Below are 17,242 nucleotides of genomic sequence, written 5' to 3' on the forward strand. Positions count from 1 at the left end.
TACATATGTATGTTATAAAAATGTCATCGGTTAGATTTCAAACGTGAGAGGTTAATAAATAAATATTGAGATATACTGATACCAATGTATTGTATAGTTTTGGGTATACTGCAACTGCTGCAATGTCATATTATTCGAGTTAGTACCTGTACATATACTTGTAGGCTTTACTGTGTAATAAATCTATATATTTCACCTAGTTACTATATGTGTATACAACACACATAATACATAAAATACAATGTAGGTACATTAAAATTCTCCACAGTCCACAGCACCTATAAACAGTTTGATATCTATATCCCATTCGAGTATATTTGTTTTCAATATTATTTATATAACTAACTCTAACACCCGCACATTTAAGTAGATATATAGATATGGTATATTATGTAATAGTAAGGAGTACCCACGAATATTATACAATGAAACTCGCATATCGTTGAGTTCATTTGATATACGGCTGCATGTTTAAATTGAGGGTTCTATGATGCATATAGGTACGTGTACATGATATGTAATATATAAATTGTTTATAATATAACCGTGGTTACACAACCTTCATGTGTAGATAAGATATATTTGCCAGTTTACTACAATTGGATAAATACGAACGACTGCAGTTGAATTATTTTCTACTATTATAATGTATATATTATGTAGCTATGCATATCAACATTCGACATATATTAGTTTATACACACAGACATTGGCTATAAGTGTTAAACAAAACCTACTCTATGATTATAAGCACATTATACAAGTAGAATATTATATACATAATGTGTGAATGTTTTTTTTCAATTTAAATATATTCACGCTTTATATCCTTGGACGAGCCTAATGACTTATACGTATATGAGCCAACAATTTAGATTATCATTTATGTAATGTATTCATGCGTTACCTAATATCATTGTTACAATAAGTTAATTTATTGAAGTATTATTCAGTGTGGCGAATAATTTTCATAAATACTTTTAAGATCAGATCATTCGACATTCATATGATAATATTGTTCTTCGTCCAAGGATGATGATCATATAGTGTATACTGTTGGTATTATAGGTACTAGAGGTTTGAGAAACTGTTAACACTTGACAAAATTTGAAGTTGAAAAATAAACATATCTATAATAATATATATTTATAGGTTAATTAGCTAGGCTAGTTAAGGTATAATTAATAATTATTATACTTAATATATTATATGTCCATGCGATAATAATATATATTTATAGAAAATTTGATTTTATAAATAGGTAAATTATGAATTTGATCAATCCTACATTTCTATGTCACAAAATAATAAAATCAATAACAGTTAGATTAGTTATAACTTATAAGTATACGTATATCATTATAATTAAAGTATAGTTATGTAGTTATGTATGTGTATATATAGTATCGTGAATATTACCTATACATATTATAATAAGGTACCTATTAAGTACTAATAACATTATTTATTTAATGAGTCAATTAGATTATAATTTAACTTAATAGTTACTCGTATAACTTAAAAATTGTTGATCATTTTAGAAAAGTTTAAGTATTACAAATTGTATTACTTATCTAAAAATAATTAGTAGAGCAAGGACATTGGAACATGCGTCCATGTATTTGCATATTTTGTTATTTTTTTGAGTTTTTAGGGCATATTTATGATTTTAAGGTCATATTTCTATTTTTCAGGCCATATTCTTATACTTGTATGTAAAATTTTTTATCTACTTAAATAGATGTTAATTATAATATTAACTTATTATTAAATTATTAGATTTAAATATTATGTTTTGAAAAAATTCAGTCATTCCCATTGAATCGAAAAAAGGATTTTTACATATAGGACATAGGTATATATAACTTATAAAATAGTTTCAAAATAAATATGATGACAAATTATTCAATTTTTAATTTCAAAATTATGGCTTTAAAACCATTTTGAATAAAATATTTTTATTTAAATATACCTACTTTAGATGTTTTGTTGGTTTATATCTACTTAATACGGCTATATAGTGGAGTGACATTATAATATTATATAAATTTTAATATTTTATAGTCATGATGTATGAAAATGGAAAGGATTTTGCTCTTATTTTAAAATACTTAAGTTGGTACTTATATAATATGTAAATTATTAATGGTGCATAAAAGAAATGAATTATATAGTTATTACCTATACAATATATACAGGTATATAATTCATTTCTATTTATTTGTTTATTTATTTATTTGTCTATCTATTAGTTAAATTAGGTAGTTATGACTTATGTACCTACACTATTTTTTGACGAAAAAAAAAATAATAAAAATAATGATAAATAGGTATATACCTATAATAAAATTAATTTTCATCATTTGTTTGATGTAAAAAGTAAAAAATCAAACTCTTAAATTTATTATCGCTACGCACAATCGATGCCGTCGTTTTAATATATAATATAATATACTATATTATGTGTAGGTATATAATATATAAAAGCATATATACCGTCTAAAATCGTTGAGGCCCCCGGACACAATATAATATTATTATCTATTGCGGGCTGATTACACCGACACGATTTCAGAGCTCGAGGGGCTGCTAATTCCCGCGATGGCCTATTGTTCAGGCCTTTGATTTTTCTTTCTTTGATTTTTTTATTTTATTTTGTACAATACACTTACTTATATAATATTATACACACATTATATATATCTTTTTATTTTTTTTTTCTATAATATGCGCTTCATTGTTGACGGAACGTGCGCGTTCAAGGAGACGGGTTTTGAACCGCTATCAAAATAAATTGCGGTCAATAAAGACTGGAACACGGGAAACGGTGGTGGCTGCACGCGATTTTAATTCACTTTATGTAGAGAAGAAATCTGCCCCTTTTCATTCTGTTGACGTTTCGCCCGTCAAACCGTTTGACACTTGAATGCGACGGTGCAGTGCACGCGGAATCGTCTCTTTTGAACAACAACAGAAAAAAAATAAAGGAGAAGAAATAATAATATAATATAATACAATAATGTAATCGCAAAAATGAGATTTGACAGAATATTAAGGTCATCTTGTTCCTCTTTGAAGTGATTTCTTATATTCCGAAATCGCTGCGGATAATAATATAATCCCGGGTCGTAGTGTGCCAACGCAAAATATTGACTATGTGCAATTTTCGCATGCACTATTAATAGGTAATATAAGTAATAATATATGACTGTAATGCAACATATGTTTTCATGTACCAATACTCAGCTATTATATATTTGAAGGAAAATGTTCGCCATAATAATATATATATATAATAATAATGTTGCAGTGTTTGCTATTGTTGATTGTTTTGATATTTGTCGACCAATCGATACAAAATGTCGTTATTGTTTGTTGTAAAGACTATTTATACGAGTGTTGCATATGTTCGATGTCTGTTGGCTACCTATACACCGTGGGAAATCGCCTGGGGATTAATTGTTTTTGATAAATCGATTGAAAAATATAATATAATATATACCTTAATCATTCCGATGATGCGTATGCGCGGTAGGACTTCATTCATAATAATGTTATATATATATTTAAATAACAACTGAATCGGCCCCGAGGACATAATTAACCACGTTTTCTTATTAAAACTCCATATTTAAGTTCAACCCTATTTATAATATACAACCAGATGACTTGTATGGATGTTTTGTCAGTCGCTTCTGTTTTTCTCGTTTACAGTTTTTTTTTTCATTTATATTTTTAATGCTGCCGGTCATAATCATCATATATATATATACGTAAGTAGGTACATCACGGTAGAATTGAAACCAATATTAATAACTCAAAATATAATTAGAAAAAAACTTAAAAATGACTCCCGGCGATTGTGTGTGAATGATAAATATAAATGTATATATTGTATAATATAAAAGTATACATAATTTATGTACACAATGAATATTTGCACTTGTTACAATCCATTAAAAAATATAAAATGCTACTGTAATATTGTTTCTACGCATATGTCCTAAAGCGACCGTTGTATATTATTTTTCTACGTTGAAGAACTAATTAAAAAATAAATACCTATCCTTATATCCACGCACCAGTTTCTCACTCCCCACCATCGTTTCTCACGTGAGCGGCGGCCCACGGTGAGCCTTTTATTTATGTATATATATGTACATCTGCTCGGCTACAATAATATTATTCACGAGGTGTAGCGAATGATTCATATTATGATGTGTTATATAACGCTTTATTACTATTCATATATTTTATATTGTTGGAAATGGGCAATTGGCAATTGTTATTTTGATGGTCAGTTGTTATTATAGTGCCGGTCTCTTATATATATAATAAAGCATATACCTTCACACATTCAACAAAAATCTGACGTTCTCAAGCTGTGCACGTGAACCCAGATCACTTTAAGTAGACGTTTCGTTCCAATATATAAATATATTTATATGCGCTTGGATGTGATGCGTCCGAGTCCGTGAGCGGCAGATTTTGCTGAATGATTGAAAATGGAATTTGAAAAAATAAGTTTAAATTTCGAACTGGCAACGCGTAAATCGGTAGCTCGACCAAAGAAAATAAATAGCTAGCCGACGAACTGCTCGATCTAAACTCCATACCTATCTATCTACCTACCAGCTACCTACGATATTACACATTTCACGCACACACTCGTATATTATATATCATTATTATTATACATATTATATTATACGTCTTCGGCGGAAAGAGATAGCGACTAATGCTGCTGCAGCGGACGAAAGGATTTATGACATGCGTTTTGTCCGAAACACATGTTTTTTAGCTAAAGGCGGTGTATCGTCGAGATATAGTATATATATATATAATTGCTTTGAGCCCCCATTATTGTGTATAGGTACTTATACATATATGCATGCGTACCTGTGTATGAGTATATGAGAGTTAACTTTGATGGTGTACCGTCAAATTATTCATGTGTAAAATATGTATATTACGCCCGGAGGATGTATTAATGAACTCGTTTTCGGTACGACCTTCGTTTAACGGCAAGACCGCTGCACTTTGTCGTTGTCGCGTTTCCGAAAGACGCCCAAAACTGTCGTCAATGATTTCGTCACTCTGTGAGCTTTGTCGTAAAAGCATCTAAATATAATAATATTATTACGATTGATGATGATCTATATATACTGCAGTTCATCTGCAAACATAAACAATAATATCTTTATTTTGAGGAAAAACATTGTAATATATACTTTTATTTTATATTATGTCACAGAATATGTATTACAATGTTAACATTTGTTGCGTATCGTGTATAAGTGAAATTTTTTATAATACAATTTATAAAATATTTGTATATATATATATATTATATATTATATATAATATATATAGGTAAACACGATACGTGATATGACGCGCGGATTGTCTTAAATGATACTGCAAAAACAATTAAATTCGTTCAATTATTTTTAAAAATGTGTTTTTAATATTGTAAAATACAATAATACTTTATATACATTAAAATAGATGATTGGTTATTATATGCGTTCATATATTATTAATATAAGTTAATTTTGCTCTTATTTTATTTTGCATTTAGCTAATCGTTTTATTATTCGATGTGTGTTTACAGGTTCCTGATTTCCAAAGCGCCTTAACTGGCAAATCTTGCAATGAAGGATGGCCCACCGAACAAGAGATAATGGTGAGTTTCCCCTTTCCGCGCTCGTATATACATTTTTTGTTTTTAATTTAGCCGCCGTTTTTCGATTAGGCTGCCGGTAGAAAATGGATTTTAAACGCGTAAACCCATCACTAAGAGCCCCGGGCATGTATAATGAGAGTAGTAAAAACACTCTGTGTACGCATTGTAGATATATATGCGTATATGTTATATAGAGAGACAGAAAAAGAAAATTATAAAAACCGCTTCATCATGGACTGTCGGTGTCGAATCTTTGAACCTTGCATGACATGTGGCGCCACCTAATCTGGCGATGTTATAACAGAATGGAAGAAGCCATTCTACGAGTAAATAATAACTTTAAAAAAAAAATATGACGATAGAATCTCCTCCTTCACGTCTACAAAATACTACCAGTGCCTATATAGTATATGTGTAGGTACAATTTATATATACATACTACAGCAGTATATATTTAATACATAAGTATTGTATTGTACCATAATATTCCATTGTCATTTTATATTGGTATAAAGAGTTATGGGTGACGTGTACAAGATAAAATATTATAATATATATATATTGACAATTCAATTTAGTATATAAACGATTTGTCATATAGATTCAATTTATACGCATTTTGCCATTTTCCCGCCGTTTTAAATATTTATATATTGTTGCCTTCAGACCGCAGTGAACACGGTTATTATTTGTTTCGCAAAAATGATTTTTTTTTTTTTTTTTAATTATAATATATACATGATATTGTATTTTATAAATGTAACTGATAATCGTTTAGTATTTAAATGGTAAAAATCAAAAACGTACGCTTAACAATATTGTTGAAACACAAAATGTATGTTTTAATATATATAACATATATGCATATTATCGTGCGTTCAAAACTCTGCTTTGAACTGAGTCACTACAGCCACTGGTCAGTAAAATAATCGGCACTGAGTGGTATTAATAAAAAAACAAACTAATATTAATTTATGCTTATAAACGGACAATATTTAAGTCTCTCCAACCTACATAGTGGTTTGGCGTGCTGCAGCAGGTCCCTCATTCTTATAATATTATTTATCTTGTTTCCCATTAAATATAGAATAATAGGTATATCAGACAAAATACATTATTGGATCAAAAAAAAATTGAAATTTTTACAACCAGTTTTGGAAGGAATCTTATCATTATAATATTATATTATATGAACAAATACGCACCTATATATGGCGGCTAAAAACATTTTGTGCTGATTGACTTTTTATCGGTTGGTATATATCGTTCGTTTGTTCCATTCACAATAGTAAATAAAAAAAAAAATCGTCTTATTGAATATCATTTTTTTTTCATTATTATTATTATCATTATTCACTCTCTCTATATGTACACTTTTGCTTGCCGCCATCACAAACCGCACACTCATCGTCATTAAAACGAGCACACATTGATAAAAAAGAATAAAAAGAGTAAAAAAGTGTGTATATAATTAATTTTATGACGTCGTCAGATATAACGTTGACTAATGGCGCGGCTTATCTCGTGATCTTTTTGTTAGTTAAAAGAATATAAACAAGGTGTGCCTTCTTCTTCTAGCACCTATGGGCCTCAGGAACTAACGGGTTCCTGTTCGTGTATATATGTCCTATATGATCTACTGCAGCAGTCTATATACACACACATATACATACACGTATATACTATATATATATAATATGAACGGAAACGAGAGTTGAATGCATCGAGTTTTTTTTCATCATTTCTTAGAGTTCATATTTTTATTTTTATTGTTTTTTTTTTGTAAATTTGTTACATTCTAAAATTATCATGTAACTTGCGTGGGCTGCGTTTACGTCGAGTGAGTAACTTTGGACGGTTAGCATGAAAACAATCTTATTAAAAATACGTAAATAAGCGATATTGTAATTAGCCGCGTGTTAAATACCACGAGCATACACTATATACATAATAATATACATAGTTAATACCATCAGTATACCATGTAGTTGGTACCTACGTGAAACAATTTTGTATTATATTAACATATTATGGGTACAATGCGTGCACGTAGCTATATAATATGTACATACCTACATATATAGTATGTAATTCAAATAAACCACTGACGATTCGGAGGTACATTAATTTGTTTTTCTCGAAATCCGCAAGCACGAATTTTGGAATTCATTCAAACCTCCCCGCAAATGAAATAATATTTCGGTGCGTATGTATAGGTTGTTATAACACGATGTTTTTATAACGTATACTATATTTACGTGCGATACTACAGGGTGTATGATGGTGCATCGCATAAATTCGACAATTTTACTGATAGAAATATTGCAGCATTCGAATCCATTTGCACATCCTGTATAATACCCATATTTTGTATCCCGCGCAGTCTTGCAGTTTGAATTAAACGCGTGATGGAACAAATTTGTCGAATCGCATAGTACATTCGATTAAGGAAAACGTCATTGTATGATTTTTGAGAGCGCGCGACAGGTGTAGGCATGTATAGGATTTTACCTTTCGGACAATGTGACATTATTATTATTATTATTGGACAGTGGCGGCTGCTCGTTCCGAATTTTATTGAAATGTTTACGTTTCCGTGGTGACAATAACGCGAATATCCGGTGTCGGGTTACGGCGCGGTTGTTTCTTTTTTTCTTCGTTAAATTTATTTTTGACCCGGCTGATTTTCCGATGATCATTTTTATCCCTCCACGATTTTCATCTTTATCTCGTCCCGGCGATCCTCTGATGCAGTCGACGAATATGCCACAAAGATGAAGACGACGATAATAATAATGTGCCGCTGTAATGTCCTCCGGCCGAATCAGTGCGTTTATAAAAAACCTATATCATCATCTTGTCTATATATATAAATGTACGTATATACAAGACGACAAAAATAATCGTCGTTTCGACTATATCCGAGCACGATTTCTGTGTACCCACCTAAATCACCGTCGAGTTGGTTTAAAACAATAACAATCCAACAATGAATCGAAAATAATTACGAATTTCGTAAGACAATGATTTGACGGTATATATTTGACCAGCGCGGACGTTATTTTCGTACATAATATTATTATACGACATGCGATTGCGGGGTGAAATAATATTGTGTCGTCGTTGAAATCGTACGAGTTTCGCATGACATTTTATTCGTGATGATCAATATAATATATAATAATATAATCATATATATACAGGGGCGCCGGACGAATGAATGGGTTGTCAAATTCGCCTGAGTGGTTATTTTTCGGCGGCCGAGTACTTTATATAATATTTTATTGGGGTTCTAATATGACAGCACTTTGTGTGTGCAGCCATCACAAGTGACGGTTGTCCAACTTCTCCGTCGGTGAACACTGGCATTGAAAATCACATTATTTTTTTTTTCGGTATGTTTGTACATCATCCACCCTGCAAATTAATACAATAATAATACTATATTTTATTATTAATATACATATAATTATTGTAAGTTATAATGATATTTCGCAATAATTTTACGCATTGATATAATAATATTTCTGCAGACTACGTTAAGTTTCCATTTAATTATATTATGTTAATTAGATTTAAAAACCCATTTTGTATTTTTGTTTAAAACTGTCGATGCATATAGATATCCTTCAAATCAATACGATCGATAATTTTATCTATTTATCTTATTTATTGTGTGTATAATTTAATTAGTTTTAACGCGTTACAAGAATATATGTAAATTGTATAAATAATTAATAATATTATCCACTTAAAAGCAAAATAATTATTGTAACCTTATGTTTTGGCTTCTGACACATCGTAATATTATACAAGACTGGTTGTACATTAAACTTGTGTAATTTTTAAAAATATTTTTGTAATATTTTTAGATTTTACACAATAATATTATGCGCTATGCATAATTATTACTTATTAATTAATATATTTCGAGTTTATCGTGCATACCTTAATACGACGAGAAGATGTCATTGCTGTATGGGTACTTAAATCCCATTGAAAAATATGTTCCTACAGAAGTACTTTGCCAATCGCCCTTTCATATAATAGTATGATATAGTCATTTCAGAATTCTTATGAATGAATAATGGTCGTGACGAAAACTAGCTACAGTCTCAATATAATAATAACAACAATACTAAGATTAATAATAATAATAATAATAATATTCGTACCTATATTGCATTATGTGTTCACGTTTGTGTTACACTCGAAGAAGTGTTCGTTAAAAACCATTGAACAGATCTCTGAAATCGTTAAATATTTTTGGCATTTAATAATAATTATACAAAAAAAAAAAAATTTATTTATTTGTCATTTTTATAAAATTACCATTGACGCTTTTCAATATTATATTTCATTGTGTGTATGATTTCATTCTTTGTTGGCTTTAAGGAATATAATATCTCCTATAATACATCATTTATATCCTGTCAACGAGTCCAACACGTATAATATCGAATCGTAACATTTTTGATTCGACCTATATATATATACGTACGTCATGATGATACTTAGGACCATTTGCTACACTTTGGAATTTAAATCGATTATCGATGTTTCACCGTCTATTCTGTATAATATATTCGGTGCAAGACTCTTTTTCTGTATTAGGTATAATATAATTATTGTCTACTGCACCGCACGCCGCTCGCTCTCTTAGATTTGATCCCGACGACTTCTTGTCGATTATTTCAGTTGTTGCACAATGCTGCGTATATATATATATATATATATAGATTTATGATATGCACCTAAACCTGCAGTACCTACAAACACACACACATATAATAATATGTATATATAACGGTTTTTTTTTTAGTTGTCAGTCGGTAGTTACTTATATTATTTCCCCAGAGCCTTATATATTATATGGAAAAATATGATAATGATTCGATCCACAGAAATAATAATACCCGACGGTTCTTTTCTGTCGTGCGTCCGATATTTGTTGGTAGGTATCTGTACACAATAATATACATAATATTAATATAATACGAGAACGAAGACGGTGGTTAAAATTGTTATTGTAAAGACGTCGTCGCCCGTCAGGTCTATTACCTAGCCATTGGCTATCAAATACTGAGATCGGATTCAGATGTCGTTTTTATTTTTATTTATTTTTTTTGTTTTGTAATAATTTAAAAACTTAATTTATTTAAAGCTGTTTACAAAAATATAAATATGTACACATATTATACATAGGTTATTGGTCAGAGGTCCACACGTGCAGTGTTTGATGGTCTACATAATATTCTTTCAAACACGTTACCGGCGTTACCGCGCGTATATAGACAGCCGTTGGGCGCATTCGCATTGTACACAGACACACACGCTTATTCGTCAATATGTGTGTTGCAGTGTGTATAACATCATAACTGTTAAATAGAAATTGAAATGAGGAAGTGTGTGGGGTGGTCGACTTGCGTGCGATGTTAATCACTCGAAAAATGAGATCCGTCATTTGCGGATGTGGAGACTTAAACAAGTCGCACTTGAATTCGCTCTGCAGACGTCGCCGCGGTGTCGTCCACGCATATATATATATAATTTCAGGGAACGAGTTTTGAATGCGTCCGCGGTCAAAAAAATCAGAAAATATATTTGTATATATTAGAAATTAGGTCAACCGCACGATAATTATATTATAATTCGTCGATTTACGATTATTTTAAGCGCGAATACATAATTATATACATCAATTAGAATTGCATAGGTGTATAATATATATATATACGATTTTCAAGTAATATTACTATCTCTATCTACTTTAATGACATGACGTCATGACACGTACTGAGTAGCTGGTACCATTTGAAACGAGTGGACGAGTGTTGCACCACGGAACAAAAAAATCGTGATTGGTTTGGGCATTTGTTTTGCATAATATATCGTTGAACACCGATGATTGCAGTGAAATTACTGTTGCTGTGATCTGGTTCGATTACATTTCGTGTACTAATAATATCGGGCCAACTATGCAGCAGCCGGTCGTACAAATATTATAATGCTCGCTGCAGCATGGCCTAGCTGTATAAAAATATATAATGTGTAAATCTCGTTTCGCCGGACAAACTGGTTTTGAACACATATTATTATTATTATTATACGATCGCTTCACACGCCACGTGCACCGCGTATTATAATATATTGTATGGTTTTATCTTTTATTGTAATTAATTTCGAACAACTGCGCATTTCGACGTATAATATTAATATTTTGATATTTTACGAGCCCGTATGATAATACGCGAGTGAACCACGACTGTTGCAACCATATACGACGCGTATTATAATATTAATTTCAGGTTGGTATATTCGAATAGCGAATATTATATTCGACGACTCGTCTATGGTCGACGTGATTGCTTCTGACATCGGTACTTGCTATTCATTTATTGTATGCATATTTTTTATCGCGTATTCAACGATACGTCATGAGTAATTACCAGCCATCGAAACGCGTACCAGGTATATACCGCATAAAACATAATAATATAACAGCACAGCCCAATTAACAAATCGTAACCGCGTTTAAATCACGTCTTCACAGGACGTTTGGAATGATACGTCGTATAGTCAGCTACGATAAGCGCCGTTATAGTGTATTTACAGTTTATCTATAGACGAAAGTGACTTCGATATTGGTTTTCGGTCTATCCATAAATAAACGGCTAATCGTAACGCTACAAACTTGGCCATCTATAATAACCGCGCGTATTATCCGTATCCGTACACACCGGAAATAATATGTCTAACCGGAAGCTTTTATATTTGTTTCAGGAACACCCCGGGCTGAGAAACACTCCACTGGCCATGTTGGCGGCTCAGTGCAACAAGTTGCAGAGTAAATCGCCGCCGCCACTCGCTGACGCGGCCGTGGGCAAAGGGTTTTATCCGTGGAAAAAGAGCCCGCAACAGCAGTCCACCGACATGTCCGGTTCTCCGCTGCAACAGCAACAGCAGCAACAACAGCAACAGCAGCAACAGCAACAGTGCCAACAGCAACAGCGGACGTCGGCCAGTGCGGCGGAATCGCCCAGGCCCGTGGTCACTTCCACGTCGTCGGCTCCGTCCACGCCGGTGCCGACCGGCGCCGGTTACCCGCCCCCGCCTCCGCCGCACCACGGCAACATCTACTTCGGCGGCGGCGGTGGCGGTGGCCACCAGACGCTGGCCGCTGACAATAACGGACACCACCATCACCACCAAAGCCCGCTGCTGAGCAAGGTGGACAACCACAGCGCGCTGTACGGCCGCCATCCGTACGAGTGGCCGTTCAATTCGATGGGCACCGCTGGACACCACGCGCCCGCCATCAAGACGGAGTCGGTGAATCCCGCTTGGTGGGACGTGCACGGGAGCGGATGGCTAGACATGAGTGGAGGTAAACATTATGTGCATATTATACGTTATTTATCGAACGATTCATGGTTATATTATATATAGTCTATGCGATGATGCACCATTAATAACGATAACATGAGATAAAAATTTAAAAAATATACGCTCGCGATTAAAAAATTAAAATTCAAAGTTGAAATTAAAATAATCGTCATGGGTAATTCGTTTTCGAAACACTTGGGCATTTACCTCTATATACATATACATAAACAAACACACACACACACATACGAGGTCGATTATAAGTGTGCGCCAATCGTGTACGCTATTACTATATATACATAATATATACCTAGGTATCTATATATATATATATATATATGTATATACACGTATATATACCTAATATTTCTACGTATAAATGATTCCTTTCACATTTCATAATTGCGTTAATATATATATATAGGCATTGGTGCAACATTATACGGTGCATAATAATTTGAATACCTATCGTAATTTTTCATTCCAGGCGTTTATTACGCGTAAATCGTTATATTATTATTATATGTATACGTCACATACGGTACGCTCTATATAGATATGAAACATTTGATATCGTATTTTTCATATTCCGGACGATCAAAAATGAGACTTATTTACGTATATTCTATACCCCGCGGACATGGAAATATATATGGAATGTTTTCGACAGCGATTGTAAATAGTTATCAATATATAATATACATCGAAGTGTAAATGTACAAACCTGCTGAGTTATATAGGATAATTTCCCGAACAATATTATTATATTATATTCTCGTTTATAATAATAATGTAATATTAAATGATTGACGAGTTTTGATTATTTTTGTTTTTTTGTTTTTTTTTTGGTTTCCACGCAGGCATGCACGCGCAGATGGCCAATTACGCGGCGCAGTCGGACTACTCGTCGTTGAGCCACTCGCTGGCCGCGTCCAACACGGCGGCCGCTCACCACCTGTTCTCCAACCAACATTTCTTGCAGGACACGTACAAGTCCATACTGCCGGGCGCGCAGGGTTCGTTCGGCCTGGGCCATCACCACCACCATCATCCGTCCGTCGTCACGTCCTCGTCGTCCTCGTCGTCGGCCACGTCACCGGGTTCGGCGTCCGCGGCTGCAGCAGCCGCAGCCGCCGCGGCCGCCGTGTCCGCGGCTTATAGCGCGGCCCCCCAGACGCCGTCGCCGCGCACACAGCGCCGGTACACGGGACGGGCCACGTGCGACTGCCCAAACTGCCAGGAAGCCGAGCGGCTGGGACCGGCCGGCGGCCACCTCAAGAAGAACGTGCACAGCTGCCACATACCCGGTTGCGGAAAAGTGTACGGCAAGACGTCCCATCTCAAGGCGCACCTCCGATGGCACACGGGCGAGAGGCCGTTCGTGTGCAACTGGCTGTTCTGCGGCAAGCGGTTCACCCGGTCCGACGAGTTGCAGCGGCACTTGCGCACGCACACCGGCGAGAAGCGGTTCGCGTGTCCCGTGTGCAACAAGCGGTTCATGCGGTCCGACCACCTGGCCAAGCACGTCAAAACGCACAACGGAAACGGTGGCAGCAAGAAGGGCAGCAGCGATTCGTGTTCCGATTCGGAAAACAGCCAGAGCGCGGCCGACGGTTCGTCTCCGCACAACCAACACCAGCAGCAGCAGCAACATCAACAACAGCAACAGCAGCAACAACAACAACAACAACAACAACAGCAACAGCAACAGCAACAGCACCAGCAGCACGTGCAACCGTTGCACATGGCCGACATGGTGGACGTCAAACCGCCGTTGCCCCTGAGCGGACCTGCCGGTCTGGTCCGATGGAGCCCGGTAGTCAGTTCCGTGGGTTCTGTAGTGCCACTGTCCCCACCGTCGTCGCACGCCATCGGCTCGTCGCCGTTCCTGTCCGTACAACAGCAGCACAACAACAACAAGGACCAGAAGAGCTTCTGCAGCTGGACGAATGCCGCCGGCAAAGAGCCGAAAATGTACCAGGAGAAACTGGAATGAGCGTCGCCTCCGCCGGTGCAACTGCCACCGCCGCCGCCGACCGTCGCGTTTGGCGGCGATGGCGGCGGCGACCGCGGCACCGGCGGTGGTGCTACGCCAGGCCCACAGTTGTTTTCTAGTCTCCACTACAAAAACGGACTCCAGCAGCAGCAGCAGCAGCACAATCAACATCATCATCACCTTCAGCAGCAGCAGCAGCAGCACCACCAACAGCAGCAGCAACAACAGCACGAACAGCAGCAGCAGCAGCTGCATCAACAGCATCAGCATCACCAGCAGTACCTGCAGCAGCACCATCAGCATCACGGCAGCAACCTGGTCACGCATTACGCGGCCCTCGGCAGTGCATTTTACACGTACTGACGCACTATAATCTATAAACGGAAAAAAAAAAACGGTAACATTTTGCGGTAAATCTTAATTCATTTATTCGGATGTATACCTACGTATGGCATTATACAAATTACAGACATTTTTTTGTCCACTTTTTTAACACTCGCGGCGTGTTTTTTAACGTATATATTATAATATATATATATATATATATAACTGCGTGTTGCCACTTTGTACAAAAAATATTATTATGATTATTATTATTATCATTATTATTATTATATCATTCATTATCTTTATGTGTACATATTTTTATTGTACTATATCTGTGTACATAATTTAATGTTTTACTGTGAAAAAAAAAAAACAAAAAAAAAATCGTATTATTATTACATATTATAAATAATATATTATTAACGTTTTTATTAGTGTTTAACCCGACAAAGTATTTTGTCCGCTTCACGTGCATAAAAAGGTATGTAATGAAGTTGAATGAAAAAAATCTAATATTATATTGTGTACGATATACGTCCAAACGATTAAAACAATTTTTCATTTCATTAAAAGATACACCGCGGTTTACCTAAAAATACGTTTCTGGCGACCGAGTGTGTGTGTCGTCGTTGAACCGCGTCAGCCGCTTCTGTACTTATATTAATAATATTGTAGTCGCCGATATCGATTTAATCAACTCACATCAAAACGATATACATAATATCCTATTGTATAAATATTATGGTTGTTCATATATTAAATGCGTAAGAACAGTGTACGGATAAAAAAAAAATGTTCAACTACGTTTCAATATATATATATGATATTATACAAGTACTGTATTTTGTATTACCTATGTATAATATATAAATTATATACGTATTGATAATTATACGAAATAAATTATAATTTTTTTTGTTGTCTCATAATTGGAATTTGTTTCTCTCACTCTTCTCATCTCCTATACACGGTCGCAAGCACATATAGGTATAATAAGAATAACTACGTCGCGTCATTTGCAGACGGTATCATATATTATTATATCTATGTGTATATACTTGTTAAGTATATAATGGTACTCGCAGCCTACCTACATTTACATCTAAAGATACATTTTATACCTGCACTATAATACGTGATGCATCTACAATGTACTTATTGGGTCATATAGGCGAAAATCTATTGGAATTTCAAGGGGGGGGGGGGCTAAATTACAAAAAAAAACAATATTCAAATGATATGATAGAAATCGAAAAACAAAAAACTCATTGTGTCGCGTATTTTGTTGAATTGGATCATAATACATTTTAACGGGCGATACCCGTTAGCGTACATTTAACCTTTTTGCGACTCGTTTGCGTACATAAACTATACCAAAAGTCTACTAAAACCCTTAACAAAAATAAGGTTTAAGATTGTTTCAAACATTTTCCTTACATCTTAACAACAGATCACCTGATTTTAAAACACGAAACTCACTATATAGTTTTTAATATTAGAACAATGTTTTCCTCTGCGCGTTTCAAAAACATTTGATATTTGAATGTCCGTGGTGCTACACGAATTAAAATGACTATGCTATCTCGATAGCATCACACGTTCGTCTAAATAATAGGCATATATATAGTAACATACAGCGGTCGTCAATAACGCACACATTTATCTAAAATCACATTGTCGTTTAGAACCGCATCACTATAGTTAATCAATTACGTGTATCTTATCGAAATTTGCTCTACAAGTAACAATAATATAAGTCAAATTTAATAGCTGTACGCAAACGATTCGTAATTTTTCAGGTCAAAATTAGTATTGACCAGGTTTTCACGTTTTTCGATGTACGCAAA

General features: G+C 34.5%; 2 protein-coding genes across 4 annotated transcripts in view; both read left to right on the forward strand.

Annotated features, from left to right (window-relative positions):
* Window positions 1-15,072, forward strand: part of Sp1 (transcription factor Sp8) — an 83,123-nt gene extending 68,051 nt beyond the window's left edge. For all 3 annotated transcript variants that reach the window (XM_089228688.1, XM_089228689.1, XM_089228690.1), the window contains exons 2-4: window positions 5,615-5,686; window positions 12,470-13,073; window positions 13,933-15,072. In XM_089228688.1, coding sequence (XP_089084814.1) covers window positions 5,615-5,686; window positions 12,470-13,073; window positions 13,933-15,068 — 1,812 coding nt within the window. In that variant the 3' untranslated portion in view covers window positions 15,069-15,072. The remainder of the gene's footprint in view (window positions 1-5,614; window positions 5,687-12,469; window positions 13,074-13,932) is intronic.
* Window positions 15,069-16,324, forward strand: LOC149055008 (uncharacterized; the record flags this gene model as incomplete). The annotated part of the gene is made up of 1 exon (XM_089229489.1): window positions 15,069-16,324. A coding segment is annotated over one exon (363 nt), but the record flags the coding sequence as incomplete, so codon positions are not given.
* Between the last annotated feature and the right edge of the window lie 918 nt (window positions 16,325-17,242).

Source organism: Diuraphis noxia, unplaced genomic scaffold (genome assembly GCF_037042655.1).
Source record: "Diuraphis noxia isolate RWA-SAM2 unplaced genomic scaffold, SU_Dnox_SAM2 contig0005, whole genome shotgun sequence".
NCBI lineage: Eukaryota > Metazoa > Arthropoda > Insecta > Hemiptera > Aphididae > Diuraphis > Diuraphis noxia.